The 14,609-nt window shown below is 40.2% G+C and overlaps 1 protein-coding gene across 1 annotated transcript in view; it reads right to left on the bottom strand.

Moving 5' to 3' along the window:
• The window catches only part of LOC148809381 (scavenger receptor cysteine-rich type 1 protein M130-like), a gene marked incomplete at its 3' end in the record, with an annotated part of 30,893 nt that extends 22,025 nt beyond the window's left edge, over positions 1-8,868 (bottom strand). The window contains exons 1-2 of the mRNA XM_088909273.1: positions 8,811-8,868; positions 1,560-1,874 (exon numbers count right to left, since the gene is read on the bottom strand). Of these exons, the coding sequence (XP_088765399.1) occupies positions 1,560-1,874; positions 8,811-8,868 (373 nt within the window). The remainder of the gene's footprint in view (positions 1-1,559; positions 1,875-8,810) is intronic.
• Positions 8,869-14,609: the final 5,741 nt, after the last annotated feature.

Genomic DNA, 14,609 nt, shown 5'->3' with positions numbered 1-14,609 from the left:
GTCTCTCACGTTAAGTTTTGGTGATTGTAGGACTACATTGGCATGGTCAATTGTGCATAGTGCAGTGTTCCAAATTACCAAACTCGCTACAAAGTCAAATGTCTCGATTGTTTTAACAAGGCTTGTGACTTCAGACAGGGTTTCAGCATCACGTAATCTGCTCAGTAACATCAAGCATTGCATCTCTAAGCTCCGGTAGTTCCTCAAACACTGCTTTTGTGGCATCAGCATGCGTTCTTCACCTTGTTTCTGTCAGTGATTTCAAATTTAATCGTTGCAGATGGCTTTGGAGAATACCCCACTGCTTTGCTGACTTTGCAAACATTTTGTACAGCCAATTCAGTATTTTCAAAGTTCTTGGCTTCGATGGAGGATTCAGCAGCATGTTGTACACTCCTCTGTGTACACACCTCAAGTTTGCCCAATTATCGTAGCATTGCCCGCTATGATCTTCAATTTTAATGTCATATTTGTTTTGTCTTTCCAGCAACAATTCAGTGAGTGCTTCACCAGTTGTATTTTCCACCTCAACAAATTCAAGGAAACTCTCATGTACTTCTTTTTCATCTGTTGTGATATATCGTAATACTAGTGACAACTGCTCTTTATGTGAAATGTCTGGTGTACAGTCAAGCTGTCTGTATTTTCTGTCTAATTTTCTCTGAGACTGTGAGACTTTTTGTGTTTTCTTATTGTCTTTTCTGTTCCTTACAGACTTACATTTCTAGATCGTTTTCATGTTGCACACTAATGAACATAACTTAGCTAAATGTAAGCTTGTCTGTTGCTCAGTCTTGCAGGGATGCAGGTTGCGTTATCCAGTTCTACATATTCTGGAATAACCAATTGCAAATCATCCACACAGCCATGTTTTCCAATAGATCGTTGTGTTTTATTTTAAAATATACTACACTAATATTGCTATTGGATAACAGATTTGTTCATGGTTGTATCAGAACTCATGAAGGTGGGATTGAGGCACAGTGAGAGACAGGCTGGTGAGCTAGTCTACTGAGTACTGAATTATGAGGGTAATGGATAGTTTTTTTTTTGGAAATGGAGAGTAACTTTGATAACTATGATATATTTCAGAGATAATGTAAATAATATGGTTTAAAGTTGTGAATAAAACTGAGACTGCGACTAACACCATTGAAATAAACTGTTTGTACTGCAAATTGTGACAGATGCTCAAGACTCTCATAGATCATTGGCGCTCACAAAATCCATTCCCTAAACTTTGCACCACAGAAACTCTAATTTCCACAAAAGTCTCTCCCATAAAGGTTTCTCCCTTGGAAATATGAGCTTCCTGGTTTGAAATCATCACCAAACAGTTGTCCTTTAATAACTGGTCAGGTGACTGACAGTTTTCTGGGAACAATTGTTCAGTCCAGAACCTGAAACTCATCTCCTCACAAAATAGAAAAATAATACTTCTTGAAGACAATATCTTAGTGTGTTCTAGTTTAAGATGGTAGAAAAGAGGGAAACTGATTGATATATTCAATATCACAATTTGGACCTACTGGGAACAAAATGAATATAAACTATCCTACCAGAGCAGATCACACCAGCATCCTCATGATGGCCACAGTTTTCCACTCTCCACCCAGCTGATTTACAGTCGCTGAGTGCTGACTCCTGCCCAGTGCAGGAAACATCATCCAGCCAGGATGGTTCAGCTCCTGGTCCAAAGTGAGCTCTTCCTGGTGCTGATAGAGCAGAATCACAGCCCAGTTGTCTGCACACCACTACAGCGTCATCCAGATCCCAGTGATCATCACACACTGTCCCCCACTGTCCCTCATGATATATCTCCACTCTCCCCTCACACTGACTGGCACCATTCACCAGCCTCATATCAGCACTGCCTGCAGAGAGAAACAATATACATTTATACAATGTCATTTATAACGTAGAGACTTAAGAGGGCGATGTGGTGGCTCTGTGGCTAAAGATCTCCGCCTGTGGCTAGAAAGCTGCCAGTTCATATCCTGTGGCTGGTAGAGGAATCCTACTCTGTTGGGCCCCTGAGCAAGGCCCTTAACCCCAACTGCTCCAGGGGTGCTGTATAAACGGCTGACCCTGCGCACTCTCCCCAAGCTTCTCTCGCTGTCTGGGTGTCTTATGGAGAGCAAGCTGGGGTATATGAAAAGACAAATTCATAATACAAGAAATTGTATATGGCCAACAATCTTATAACTACATCTACAGGATATTTTATATTCACACATATTAGAATCACACCTGGTATTTGTATTTTTATTTTGTTTTTCCTGTTTGACTTGACTGTGTGATTGATACTGAAGAGTCTAGCAGCACATGGTTAGTTGTTGTGTAGTGAGTGCTGAATTGCTGATACCTCATCTGTTGTACAGTATGTGTGCCACAGACCTCTACATGTATTAACTACATGATAACTAGTCCTCTAGTCTGTATCAGGTAAGAGATTTAAGCACTGTTGAGTTACTAAGTATTGTATTTGAACATGAGAGTTAAGAAAGTACAATTTGGAAAAAAAAAACTTCTCATAATTGACAAGTACTTTACAGCTTGTGCTGAAATATATGTAAAGTGTACAGTATATTCTCATTCTCTTGTGAATATTTAACTACATTTGTTTTAATATGAAGTGTTCATTCACCTTTAGTTTGCAATATGACTATTTCTATTGCATATTACAAATTTTAAAACTATTTTTTTCATTCAGACATTTTTTGCTCTGGAAACTAAACATGTATATTTAAAAAAACATTTTCAGCTTTGAACTTTCAAGATCATGAAATACATGATTCACTGATTGAATTATTCATTATCATAATCATATTATATGCTGAACTGTACCACAATAACTCACTATGTTATTGCAATGTTGTCCTGAGAAACAGCTTAAAACTAATTATTTAAATATTTAGTTTTCTCTGTCCACAATTAACATCTTGCATTTGATTATATATTTAAAAAGCACAGCGCACAAGTTTTGAAAAAAAATATTCTTATTTAAACTTGGTTATATCAGAAAAATAATCTCTATCATTATTAATCAGAAAGCTAACCTGAAAACACAATTACTTTTGGTGTGTAATATCAGCCAAATGCAGTATACACATACATTTATACAGTGTTCTCAACCTGTTAAAAATAACAGCAACAGTAAGTCAACAGCATGTATAAGTTTTACTATCAAGTCATAGTTAAGGTATTCCATTTAATGTTTAAAGAGCAGGTTAAAACCTATGTGAAATTTTTCACATCAGGAGTAGCATAAGTTAAGTCATTTCTAATTTCCACAGATATAGCAAAAACGACGTGTTTAACCCAAGAATGCTCAATCACAGGGTGTTATACTTCATGTATGCAAAAGACAGTACATGTGCTCCTGTATATTTTTTTTCCAAAAAGAAGAGTGTGACAATATTTTTCTTATGTTAAAGTCAATGCTACTGTACACAAGACAATTTTATTAATTAATTGCTTACACTTTATATAGCTTATATAGCGCTTTTCTGGACACTCCACTCAAAGTGCTTTACAGGTAATGGGGACTCTCCTAGGCCTAATAGGCCTTATTGTGTATATAATCCAAGATATTAATATAGTAGGCAATCTTTTTTCAGAAATTATCTATCAAGTTTAAACAAAATACTGCCTCATATTGTGGCCAGCAGCCATATTACCCTGCAGCTCTAAAGTAGCTACCCACTGAAGCTAAGCAGGGTTGAGTCTAGTCAGTACCTGGATGGGAGATGTCCTGGGAAGCTTTAGTTGCTGCTAGAAGTGGTGTTAGTTGGACCAGCGAGGGCACCCACTCTGCAGTCTGTGTGGGTCCTAATGTCCTGGTATAGTGGCGGGGAAACTATATTGTAAAGGGTGCTGTCTTTTGGATAAGATGTTAAACCAAGGTCCTGACTCTCAGTGGTCATTTAAGATCCCCAGGCGTTTCTCGATAAAGGAGTTATCACGGTGTCTGGGCCAAATTTCCCCCCTCGGCCTTTACCATGGCCTCCAAATTGTCCCCTTGTATGAATTATTTACGATTGCAAATCCCTCCTCTTAAGGGCGATCCAGCCCTTCCTCGTTTGCCTCATTCCCCACACCTGTTCCTTGTTCCTACCCCGTTTCAGTTCACCTTTAAAAGCCAGGCGCTCACTTCACTCGAGGCTCTGCATCTGATTTCCACATCGTGGGACCTGGTTGCGCCTGGCTCCGTCGTGCTTTTAGTTTTCTGCTCCTGTTCCTGTTCCCTCCCGCCAGTCCTGACCCGGCACCTGTTTTTAATCCCTTGTTTTGATGGATTACCCGGAAAGAACTGAACATTACAGAATGCAGAGCCAACACCTGGACCCCACGGATGGCACCCTGGCAGTCCGGACTCCATCCTTTTTTTTCTGTTTAGAGCTTCGGAGCCGCCTGGAAAGGAGGGAGGTACTGTTATGATCGCAAACCCTCCTCTTAAGGGCGCTCCAGCCTTCCTCGTTTGCCTAATTTGCCTCATTCCCTGCACCTGTTCCTTGTTCCAGCCTCCTTCCTGTCTCCCTTTAAAAGCCAGATGCAGTCGCCAATCAAGGCTCTTGAAGAGATAAGAGAGATGCCCAGGAAATGGGATAATAATATCATTTTCTTGTTTTTGTATGTTTTTGCAAACTATGCAGTTTAGTGGCTTGACGTAGGCTTTGTGCTCAAATGTATATAAAGATGCTGCCTGTCCTTGGTCAGTAAGATAAGGACATGTATTTGGTAAGATGGCTGTAGGCCCAGAATATGAAAAGAACTAACTGTTGTCTAGTCTAGTAACTTAGATATAATTAATTGGCAGCTGTTGCTGTTTCATCATGTGTTTAGAATGTCATAGTAACTCTTTGTGTTTTAAGGTATAAAGGACCATCTTCAGCTACTTATTTTTTAAGTCTGGTGGTTGCAAGCCAGACTTCCATATGCATATGAATAAAGAGACTTCTGAGACCTGGCACCTGTTTTTAATTCCTTGTTTTTGATGGATTACCCAGCCATGGACTTTTGTGCTTTTTTGGATTCTCCCTTTGGATTTCTTCTGGATTGTTTGCCTTGGCCACACCTCCCCGGATCACCAGCACTGCATGGACATGCCCCGCTGTTTTCATCCCCATATTCCTGCATGATTTTTTCCCCAGTGTTTCCTCACTATTCTGGATTGTGTCGTCCGCATAAGGTCCGGAAAGAACTGTTCGTTACATGATTGGCTTGCACTGGCCCTGCGATGGACTGGCGCCCCATCCAGGGTGTACCCTGCCCTGTGCCCGTTGCTTGCTGGGTAGGCTCTGGCTTCCCATGACACCATATGCTATAAAGCGGTTTGGTAAATTACATAACATGGCTATCTCATATAATCACAATACTTTTCTCATTTGAAAGCAAAAATATTTTTTCTCTGTGATGCTACTAAGCTTCCATAATATTGTGTTTAAATGAGTATAACATAATTTATACAACTTAATTAAAAACAAATAGGTTACAGGCCATAAATTGAAGTGAGATTTTGATTAATTGTACATTGGTGGAGGTGAAAATTCTTATTAATGCAACAAATAAAATATTTTAAGACAATTCATTTTTTTCCCTTACTTATAGAACCAGAATTAAAATCAATTATGATTTTTATAGCATTATGATTTTAAGAAATACCCATTAAGCTGATTTTTAAATTAGAAAAAAAACATGCAACCTAAAATTCTTCTGGTCACTACAATGGACAGTGGTTTAAATGACTATATGACAGTAGGCTGGGACTGTTCCTGTATTTTTCTGGGGGGAGCTCCTTATTCCAACTCTTGGGACTTGTGTTCCTGTGTTTCAGGAAGCTGTGGTCACTACAGTGGCCAGTGGCTGTAATGAATGTAGAACTTCAGATGGCTGGGACTTGTGGTCCTGCATTCCATGATATTGTGGTTCCTATACTGGACAGTGACTGTACTAACTCCTGGAACTTGTGTTTCTGTGTTATTGGGACCTGTGATCATTGCAATAGACAGTGGCTATAATGAGTATGTGACGTCAGAGGGCTGGAATTTGTGTTTCTGTGTGTCTGGGTTCTGTGGTCACTACAGTGGTCAATGGCTATAATGACTATAACTTCAGAGGACTGGGATTTTTGTTCCTGGGCGTCTGAGTCCTGTGGTCACTACAATGATCAGTGATTCAAATGACTCCAGGCCTTCAGACAGCTCACTAAAGTGGTCATTATAATTACTATGTTTCTGTGTTTCTGGGAACTGTGGTCACTAGAGTGGTCAGTTGCTCTACTGCCAGTGTTCCTGGGTATCTATGAGTTGTGGTTACTACAGTGCTGAGTGGCTGACAAGGCTTCACATGTTGTGCTGAAATGTTTTTGAGGTGTATATTCTCATTCTCTGTGTGCACAATGTATCTCTAGCCCTTACCTGTCAACATGATTGACTGATTAAATTATACTAAAGAACAACATTTTTCAAAATTACCAGATGGGTATACTGACACCAACTGTGCTATTGTGATGGTGTCCTGAGATACTGCTCAAAAATAAAAAATCGAGTCCTGTGGTTATGAATCTCTAAGTAATTGCCTGTTTAATTTCTCAAGATTTAATTTGTATGATATTATGTAATTAAAAATTGTATTTGTATTACCCATATTATACCCTTGTTTTTAATAATTTAAGGATTTTAATGTACACGGAACAAATAAAAAAGCATTCTAATTAAAACTTCAAAATATACAAAATAACCCCTGTCATTATGTAACTAATATTAAAACAAAAATTAAATTATTTAGCTGTTAAATATCATTCAAACCTTGTATAAGCATAAGCCAGAACATCCAGAAAAGGTTTAATTGTTTGCAACAATGTCCTGTAGCTGTTAAATTATTGCTGTTACACCTCAGTTTCTGATAAGACCCCAGTTAATAAGAATACACCTACAATACTAATGATTTTCACAGCTGATGTTAAATTCTGTATTATATAACTTATAAAGCAATAAAGAATGTAACCTTCATCAGACACATCATACTTTTGCTACAACCAAACCAGATAATACTAATATCAATTTTATTTTAACACTTTGAAAAGAGCCAATTGTCCCATGACTTCAGTGTTTTATATTTTCAAAACATAATTGCATGTCTTTAAAGTGAAGAATTCACACTAATAATGTCCTATCATAATGGAACCTATTCTTATAACACCCACAGGAAATATTTGTTTTCACAGCAACTGAATATCAAACAGCTTAACGATAGAAACCTGGGCTGTCTGAATACACATAATGACAGCATTAATACTTAAGAGATTAAAACACATTTACCTCCAATCTATAATAATAAAATATCAGTCTTAATAATACTCCAGTCCTCAATAACACGCTGATCTCTATTAATAAATGAATCTGTAAAATAAAATACCAGTGTCTCATAATACTCCAGTATTTAATAACACACTTATCAGTATTAATACTCCAGTCTTTAATAACATTTGTATCTCTATTAATAAACAGTCTGTAAACATAAAATATCAGTGTATCTATTATACTGCAGTATTTAAAAACACACTGATCTCCATTAATGCTCCTGTATGTATTAATAAAATATCAGTGTCTCAATACTACTCCAGCTATCTCTGTTAATGAACTTGATCTTGAACTTTATTGCCATATGTAGCCGGTACATGTACTGGTACAATGGAATTCTTACTTACAGAATGTCTCTCGATTGTTAAAAAAGACTTGTGTTAATGGACAAGTCTATAATAATACCACACAGAGGAGTCAGAATTAAACACAATAAAACAACCCAGGGTAAATATTTCTGAATTACCCTGTATGATATAATATTATTATAAAAGCATTTTTATTGCTAATTCTTCTTCTTTTTTAATATAAATGAAGAATTTCTCACGTGGTCCAGCATATCACTGAAATAACAGTAATAATAACAGTAACAGGTAAGTTAAATAACTTCTTAAAGGTTTTATACAATAAATATTTTTTTTTACAAATTAATCAATAGAGGGTGATACAGACCAACCTCTGCTGTACAGAGTAACATGTTACTAACAAAACTCCAGTCCTGACCCAGCCTGACACAAACCTAGTTCCCAACCCTGTTCTCAGAGTGTGAAATAGTGTATTACTAACATGTTAATATGGAGTTAACTGACACTTACATTGTACTGGAGACATGAGTGATTGAAGTGAAACTGTTCTGGGAAATCAGAGTTGAATTAGTAGCATCAAATGTGTAATTTTAATACTATAGACAGTTATTTATTTCCAAACTTTCAAACTCAGAAAAAAAAGATTTAGAGAATGTTTGATAAATTCCCACAAAGCTTCTTGAAAAATAAAATCTCTGAATACAAGAGATTACTTTTTGCTCCTTTTCAATCTAAAACTATAACATTATAAAATTACACATTGATGAAGGTGAAATTATTATTGATACTTGTGATTTAAAAAATAAAATTATTGTAGGCAAATATTTTTCTTTAGTTGTAGAATCAGAAAAAATATATAATTCCAATTAGTTTATATTTATAATTCAGCAATATTTTAATTAAATCCCATAAAGCTGTAATTAAAAAAACAAAGATCTAAACCTTAAATCTATTTACACAACTAATTATATTTCACAGACCAAGACAAAAACAGTTATGGTAATGTTTGAGAAGTACCCACAAAGCTGAAATTAAAATCAACTTTAAACATTTTTCAACCGATTTCTTGCTGCTTTTCCATCTGAAACTTTAATTTCAGTTGTTGTCTGTCTATCCAGACAAGAGAAGACTGGACACTTACTGACTGAGCTGTGCAGCACCAGGACAGTGAGAGAGAAGATGAACAGGCAGCTTTCCATTGTCATCAGGACAGAGCGCAGCTGAGACCCCTGTCTTCACCCCTGAGCCCACAGGGCAATTGAACTGCTGCTCCACACCCCGGACCCCCCAGTAACAACACAGCCCCCCACCCCGCCAATCACACACAGCACTGCCTTTTCAGACTGACAGCAGGAACCTCTCACACAGGCGGGACGGCCAATCAGACAGGGCCCTTTCAGTCTTCTCCATATATATGAGAGCCACATCACTGTTTCCTCTCCCTGTAGACACTCCCAACAGGGAGGAAACACACAGACACAGACAGCAGAGCTGCAGGTGCTACAGGGGCAGGAAGAGATCAGATTTTAACACTAAAAAATCTCTGCAGTTGCAGACAAGTATTATAATTGTAAATCAGTATCGATAATCAATTATGTATATATGGTCCTGTAGTTCAGGTGGGTAGCTGCGTCACCATGCGTAGTCTGCTAAGGAACTAGTAATAAGTTTATTCCATGCTGAAAAGAGAAGAGAGAAAACACAACGTTTTGGCCGTGGAGCTTTCTTCAGGTGTGCTATGAACACCTTCTCCACACCTGAAGAAGGCTTCACAGCCGAAACATTGTGTTTTCTCTCTTCTCTTTTCAGCATGGAGTAAACCTATTACTATGGTCCTGTGTCTTGCTGTCTGTGTTCCCTTGTTTCTTGGTACTGTGGTCACTATAGTGGACAGTGGCTGTAATGAATGTGTTCCTGTAACCTGTGGGCACTGCAGTGGACAGTAGATATACTGATAGTGTCCCTGTGTTTTTTGGGAGCTGGGAGTACTGCAATGGACGGTTTTAATTCTGGTTTTCTGTGTTATGTTCACTACAGTGGACAATGCCTGTAATGACGTTGTTTCTGAGATTCTGACACCTATAGTCACTATGGTCACTGCAGTGGACAATGGTTTTAGTAGCTGTGTGACTGGTGTCCTGAATATGGTCCTGTGTGTCCTGCTGTCTCTGTTAGGCAGTGTCCAATGACTGGTGTCCTGCAGTGAGACTTCTGGTCCTGGTCAAGGACAGTGTGAGGAGAGTCTGTTCTCAAGGTGGCAGTGAGGTCACTCAGGTCAGCACAGAAATACAGGGACAAGGTGGACTGAATAAGAACTGGCTGTCCTGTGGCTGTGAACAGAGCCCAATAATTTAAATAAAAAAGAAAGAAAAGCCCAACAGTGATTGTCACCTCTGTACTGAGCTTGGTGGACAGCAGCTCTTCCAGTTGACTCCCTCAGACCCTGAGTCTGTCCCTGTGCAGCTCCAGTCCACACAGATGTTCCAGCCCCTCCAGCTGTGGCCCCAGTGTCTCTCTGAGTGGAGCTGACTGTGAGACTGAGACTCTCTAACAGCACAGTAGAGCTAAACTAACACTGATACCCTGATATACCGGCAGGCTGATCAGAGTGAGGACACAACTCACCTTGTCCTTATTAGTAGTAGTGGTAGTAGCAGTAGTGTCAGTGGCAGCAGTATTAGTAGCAGTAAGAATTCTACTTGCAGCAGTAATAATAGTAGTGTCACGATCGCAACTCCTCCTCTTAAGGGCGCTCCAGCCCTTCCTTGTTAGTTTCATTTCCCTCACCTGTTCCCTGTTCCAGCCCCTTTTCAGTTCCCCCTTAAAAGCCAGACGCTGATGCTAATCCGGGCTCTGCGTTGGTTCCTGCATCATCCGAGCCCGGGACCTGGATGCGCCTGACCCTGCTAAGGTTTTAGTTTCTGTTCCTGTTCCCGTTTCCCCTGCCGGTCCCGATCCTGTTCTGTTTTTTTAATGGTCTGTCTCGGATGGATCGCCTGGCCTTGGACTTTACCCTGTTTTTGGATTTCCCTTTTGGCTCTTCACTGGATTGTTTGCCTCGGCCACACCTCCCCCGACCACCAGCACTCCATGGACATGCCCCCCTGTTTTCATTCCCGTATCCTGCATGCCTTTTTCCCCTGTGTTTTCTTCACTTTACCCCGGATTGTGTCACCTGCATAGGGTCCGGAAAGAACACTTTCATGACAAGTACAAGCTTTAGTAACATTAGTAATTGCAGTAGGAGTAACAGTAAAATCTTATCAGTTGCTGTTGTATCAGTGGCAGCAGTAGTAGTAGCAGTAGTAATAGTAGAAGCATTAGCAGTAGTAACAGTAGTAGTATTAGTAGTTATGCTGTATTTAAACTCTATCAAATCAAATCAAATCAAAGTTTATTTATCAAATGCACAACAATACAGCGTGCAGCAGTAGTTGCTGGCAATGAAGTGTCTTTTCCGCGAGCTCACAAAAATCACAAAAATCACAAAATTGAGGTTATGAAAATAAGGTTACATAATAATAGATGTAATAAAAATGTAATAAAACTCAATATGAGTAGAGCTAGAGCTGAGTATGTGTCCATGGTGTATGCAATATATACAAGTAGTGCGGTTATGCTGAATACAGTGAAAACTGTGTGTCCATGTAGCCATTACAGGTGATTTGCTGAAGGAGCTGCAGGTTGGCTATTTAGCAGTCTTATTGTCTGGAGGTAGAAGCTGTTCTGTAGTCTGTTGGACTTTGACCGAATGCTTCGGTACCGTTTACCGGACGGTAGGAGAGAAAACAGTTTGTGACTGGGATGACTGGGGTCCTTGAGAATGGACCTGGCCTTCTTCAGACATCTAGCTGAGTAGATATCCTGGATGTTTGGTAGCTCACAGCCGGTAATGAGCTGCACTGACTTCACCACCCTCTGCAGTACTTTGCGATCCCGGGTGTTGCAGTTCCCATACCAGGCAGTGATGCAACCAGTCAGGATGCTCTCAATAGTGCACCTGTGGAAGTTGGCCTGGATATGTGATGGCATGCCAAACCTCTTTAGCCTGCCCTGCCAATTCAACAATATAGCAGAGCTGTGTTGCAGCTTCACTATAATAACTGCAGAAGCAGGAACAGAAGAGCAGGAATCAGTTTTAAAGTAAAAAAACAACAACATGAAAACATCAGTACTTGTTAATACACCCAGGCTGAAAAGTGAGAACACAGCTCACCTCCTCATTATTAGTAGTAGCAGAAGTGTCAGTGGCAGCAGTAGTAGCAGTAACAGTAGTACTTGCAGCAGTAGTAACAGTAGTACTAGTAGCTTTAGTAGTAGCAGTAGGAGTAGCAGTAAAATATTATTAGTTGCAGTTCTATCAGTGGCATCTGTAGTAGTAGCTGTCATAGTTGTAGTAGCAGTAGTAACTGTTGTCATAGTAGAGTATTAGCAGTAGTAGGAGTAATAGCAGGAGTAGTATTTGTTGCAGCTTCACCATAATAACTGCAGGAGCAGAAGAGCAGGAGTCAGTTTCAGAGTATACAAAAATGACAAAATGATGAATTAGAAACAATCAGTCCTTGTTAATACAGCCGAACAGCTGTGATTCAAGGCAACATCCCTGTTAGGTCAGGATGAAAAAAATGTCATATAATGACATGACAACAGAAGGACATATTATCTTCAATAAAACTGCACTTTCTCTTCGCTTCATGTCTTTATGTCTTTAGGAAATGAGCCTGTTTCGTCAGAGCTTTACTGGAGCTAAGGTCAGACTCTGCAGTGAGTTTGTGGTTTTACTGCTCTGAACTCTTATAGGACAGGAAGCCAGGCTGTACTGTGAGGCTGTGGGTGTCAGTGTGATGAGACAGCTGAAAACTGAGCTGTACAGGGAGACACACAGGAGAGCCCAGTGTTCAAAGAGCTCTGGTGCTGTACAGGGAGACACAAGGGGGATCATGGTGTTCGGAGCTCTAGTGCTGAACAGAGTGACACACAGAGATCCCAGTGTTCAGGGCTGAACAGGGTGACAGGTCCTCTCCCCACACAGCTCTCTGAGGGTGTCTCTCAGGGCTGAACAGGAGGGGCTGTTCCTGTCAGAATGGAGGCTGACTCTCAGAGCTCCAGTGTCAGTATGAGGAGAAGCTCTCAGACCTAACTACTGCCAGAGCCTCTGAGCCTGAGTGGCCATCAGCCCTGAGCTCCTCAGCAGCTGAGAAAAGCCTCCTGTATCCTGTGGTCACAGTGTGGTTGAACACCTGCACTGTCTTCCTGCTCCTTCTCCTCTCTCTCCCCCTTCCTGTCTCTCTCGCTGTGTGTGCTCTTATCTGTCTAACTCTCTCTCCACTTCTCTCACTCTGACAGTCTGTGTAGAGTATCTGAAGGGGATGGAACATCACTTGGCAAAGGAAAAAAAATTTCAGATGCAGAATAAAAAAAACCCTTCTCTGTCAGCTTCACAGCTCAGACTCACACACAGAGCTCTGGGACCCTCAGTACTTTCCAAACTCCTACCTCCTGAACAGACAGAAGCTCATCTCCATCCTTCTCTTTATCTGAAAATCCAGAACCAGAAGATATTCGGACAATCAGTGCTGCTACATGAATAATATCAGACAGAACAGCCTGGACTCAGGTCACATCTCCCCCTTTTCTCCTTCCTCACAGCCTCTTAGAGACAGAGCAGAGCTCCTGGTTCTCCTCTCTGTGAACTGGGTCACTGATCTGGCAGCTGTGGGCTCTGTTCCAGGTCAGAAGCAAGAAGTTTCTTTTAACCCTTTCTGGGACCCTCCAGCCCTTCAGTAGTACTGTCCTGATTCATTGTCTTTACTGTAAGTCAGCCTCCAAACCTCTGTCAGAAGTGTTTGACAGACAATTGAGCAATATATGATTATCTCTTATTATTATTTTTACTTATTTAATGAACAGCAGTATTGCCACTCTTATCAGTGTATTATGATCATCAGCAGCAGACCGATGGGCGTATCTACAATAGTGACCAGTTAACCAGTCTGTAGCTCTGAGCAGTGGGACTCAGATCACACAGAAGACCTGTCTGTGTGTGATTCCACACCAGCCCTGGAATTCAGCGTCTCCCACACGTCTCTCACGGAGAGTCTTATAAATATACAGTTAAAGAGAGTCTGATAACAGTTACACAGTTAATTCAATCATCAAACCGCATGAGGAACTGAGAGCTCGAATGGAAATAAAACCAGGAGATGCCCTTGAACTTCCAGGATCAGGAGTCTGATCCTCCTGGCTTCTATTCTGTGGAGATTCATGTAAAACGCTTAAAAGCGCTTATTACACAGACTTGTGGTCTTTCTCTTCTGCTCTACGGGATTACGCTATACAACGCAATAGTCTGTAAAGTAAATCTTTTTTTTTCCTGCTTAATGAATTTCATTTCTCGGTTTGCCGTTCTTCTTCTCCAGCTGTTATGAATCGCCTCTCCTCACAGCCTGGTAAGTTTTATTATTGCAGATATTATATTTGTAAGAAAAGCTCCCCGGGCTCCGGACTGGAGTCTCCTCCAGCGGAGACGCGATCTACTCCATCAGAAAGAGCGATGTGACGTCACAGACACCAGCCAGAGCGCCGGGATCAGAGAGCGAGACCGCGGGAGGCACGCTGAGCGCTCAGAGGAGAGATATTGATCACTTATCTATCGACAATCAATTAATTCAACTGAAGAGCCGTAGAAAAAAACTATTAACTTCACTGATTGGCGAGTACTGATTCTTTTCCCATTTTGTCCCTGTTTTAAATATCTAGAAAACAGTCAATACTGCCTATATCGATCAATTACCATAGTGCCTTTAGTGTTAATAATGTTCAATCCGAAATTAAAGAATTGTTATTCAAATGATTGTTTAGGAATTGTATGCTAGAGCTTAAAAATTATATTCCATGTTGATAAATTTGTGTAGGTAACATTTTAGATACATTTTTCCAC

The sequence above is a fragment of the Atractosteus spatula genome, unplaced genomic scaffold (assembly GCF_055471065.1).
Source record: "Atractosteus spatula isolate fAtrSpa1 unplaced genomic scaffold, fAtrSpa1.hap1 Scaffold_142, whole genome shotgun sequence".
NCBI classification, from domain to species: Eukaryota; Metazoa; Chordata; class Actinopteri; order Semionotiformes; family Lepisosteidae; genus Atractosteus; species Atractosteus spatula.
This window is presented reverse-complemented; position numbering and strand designations above follow the sequence as displayed.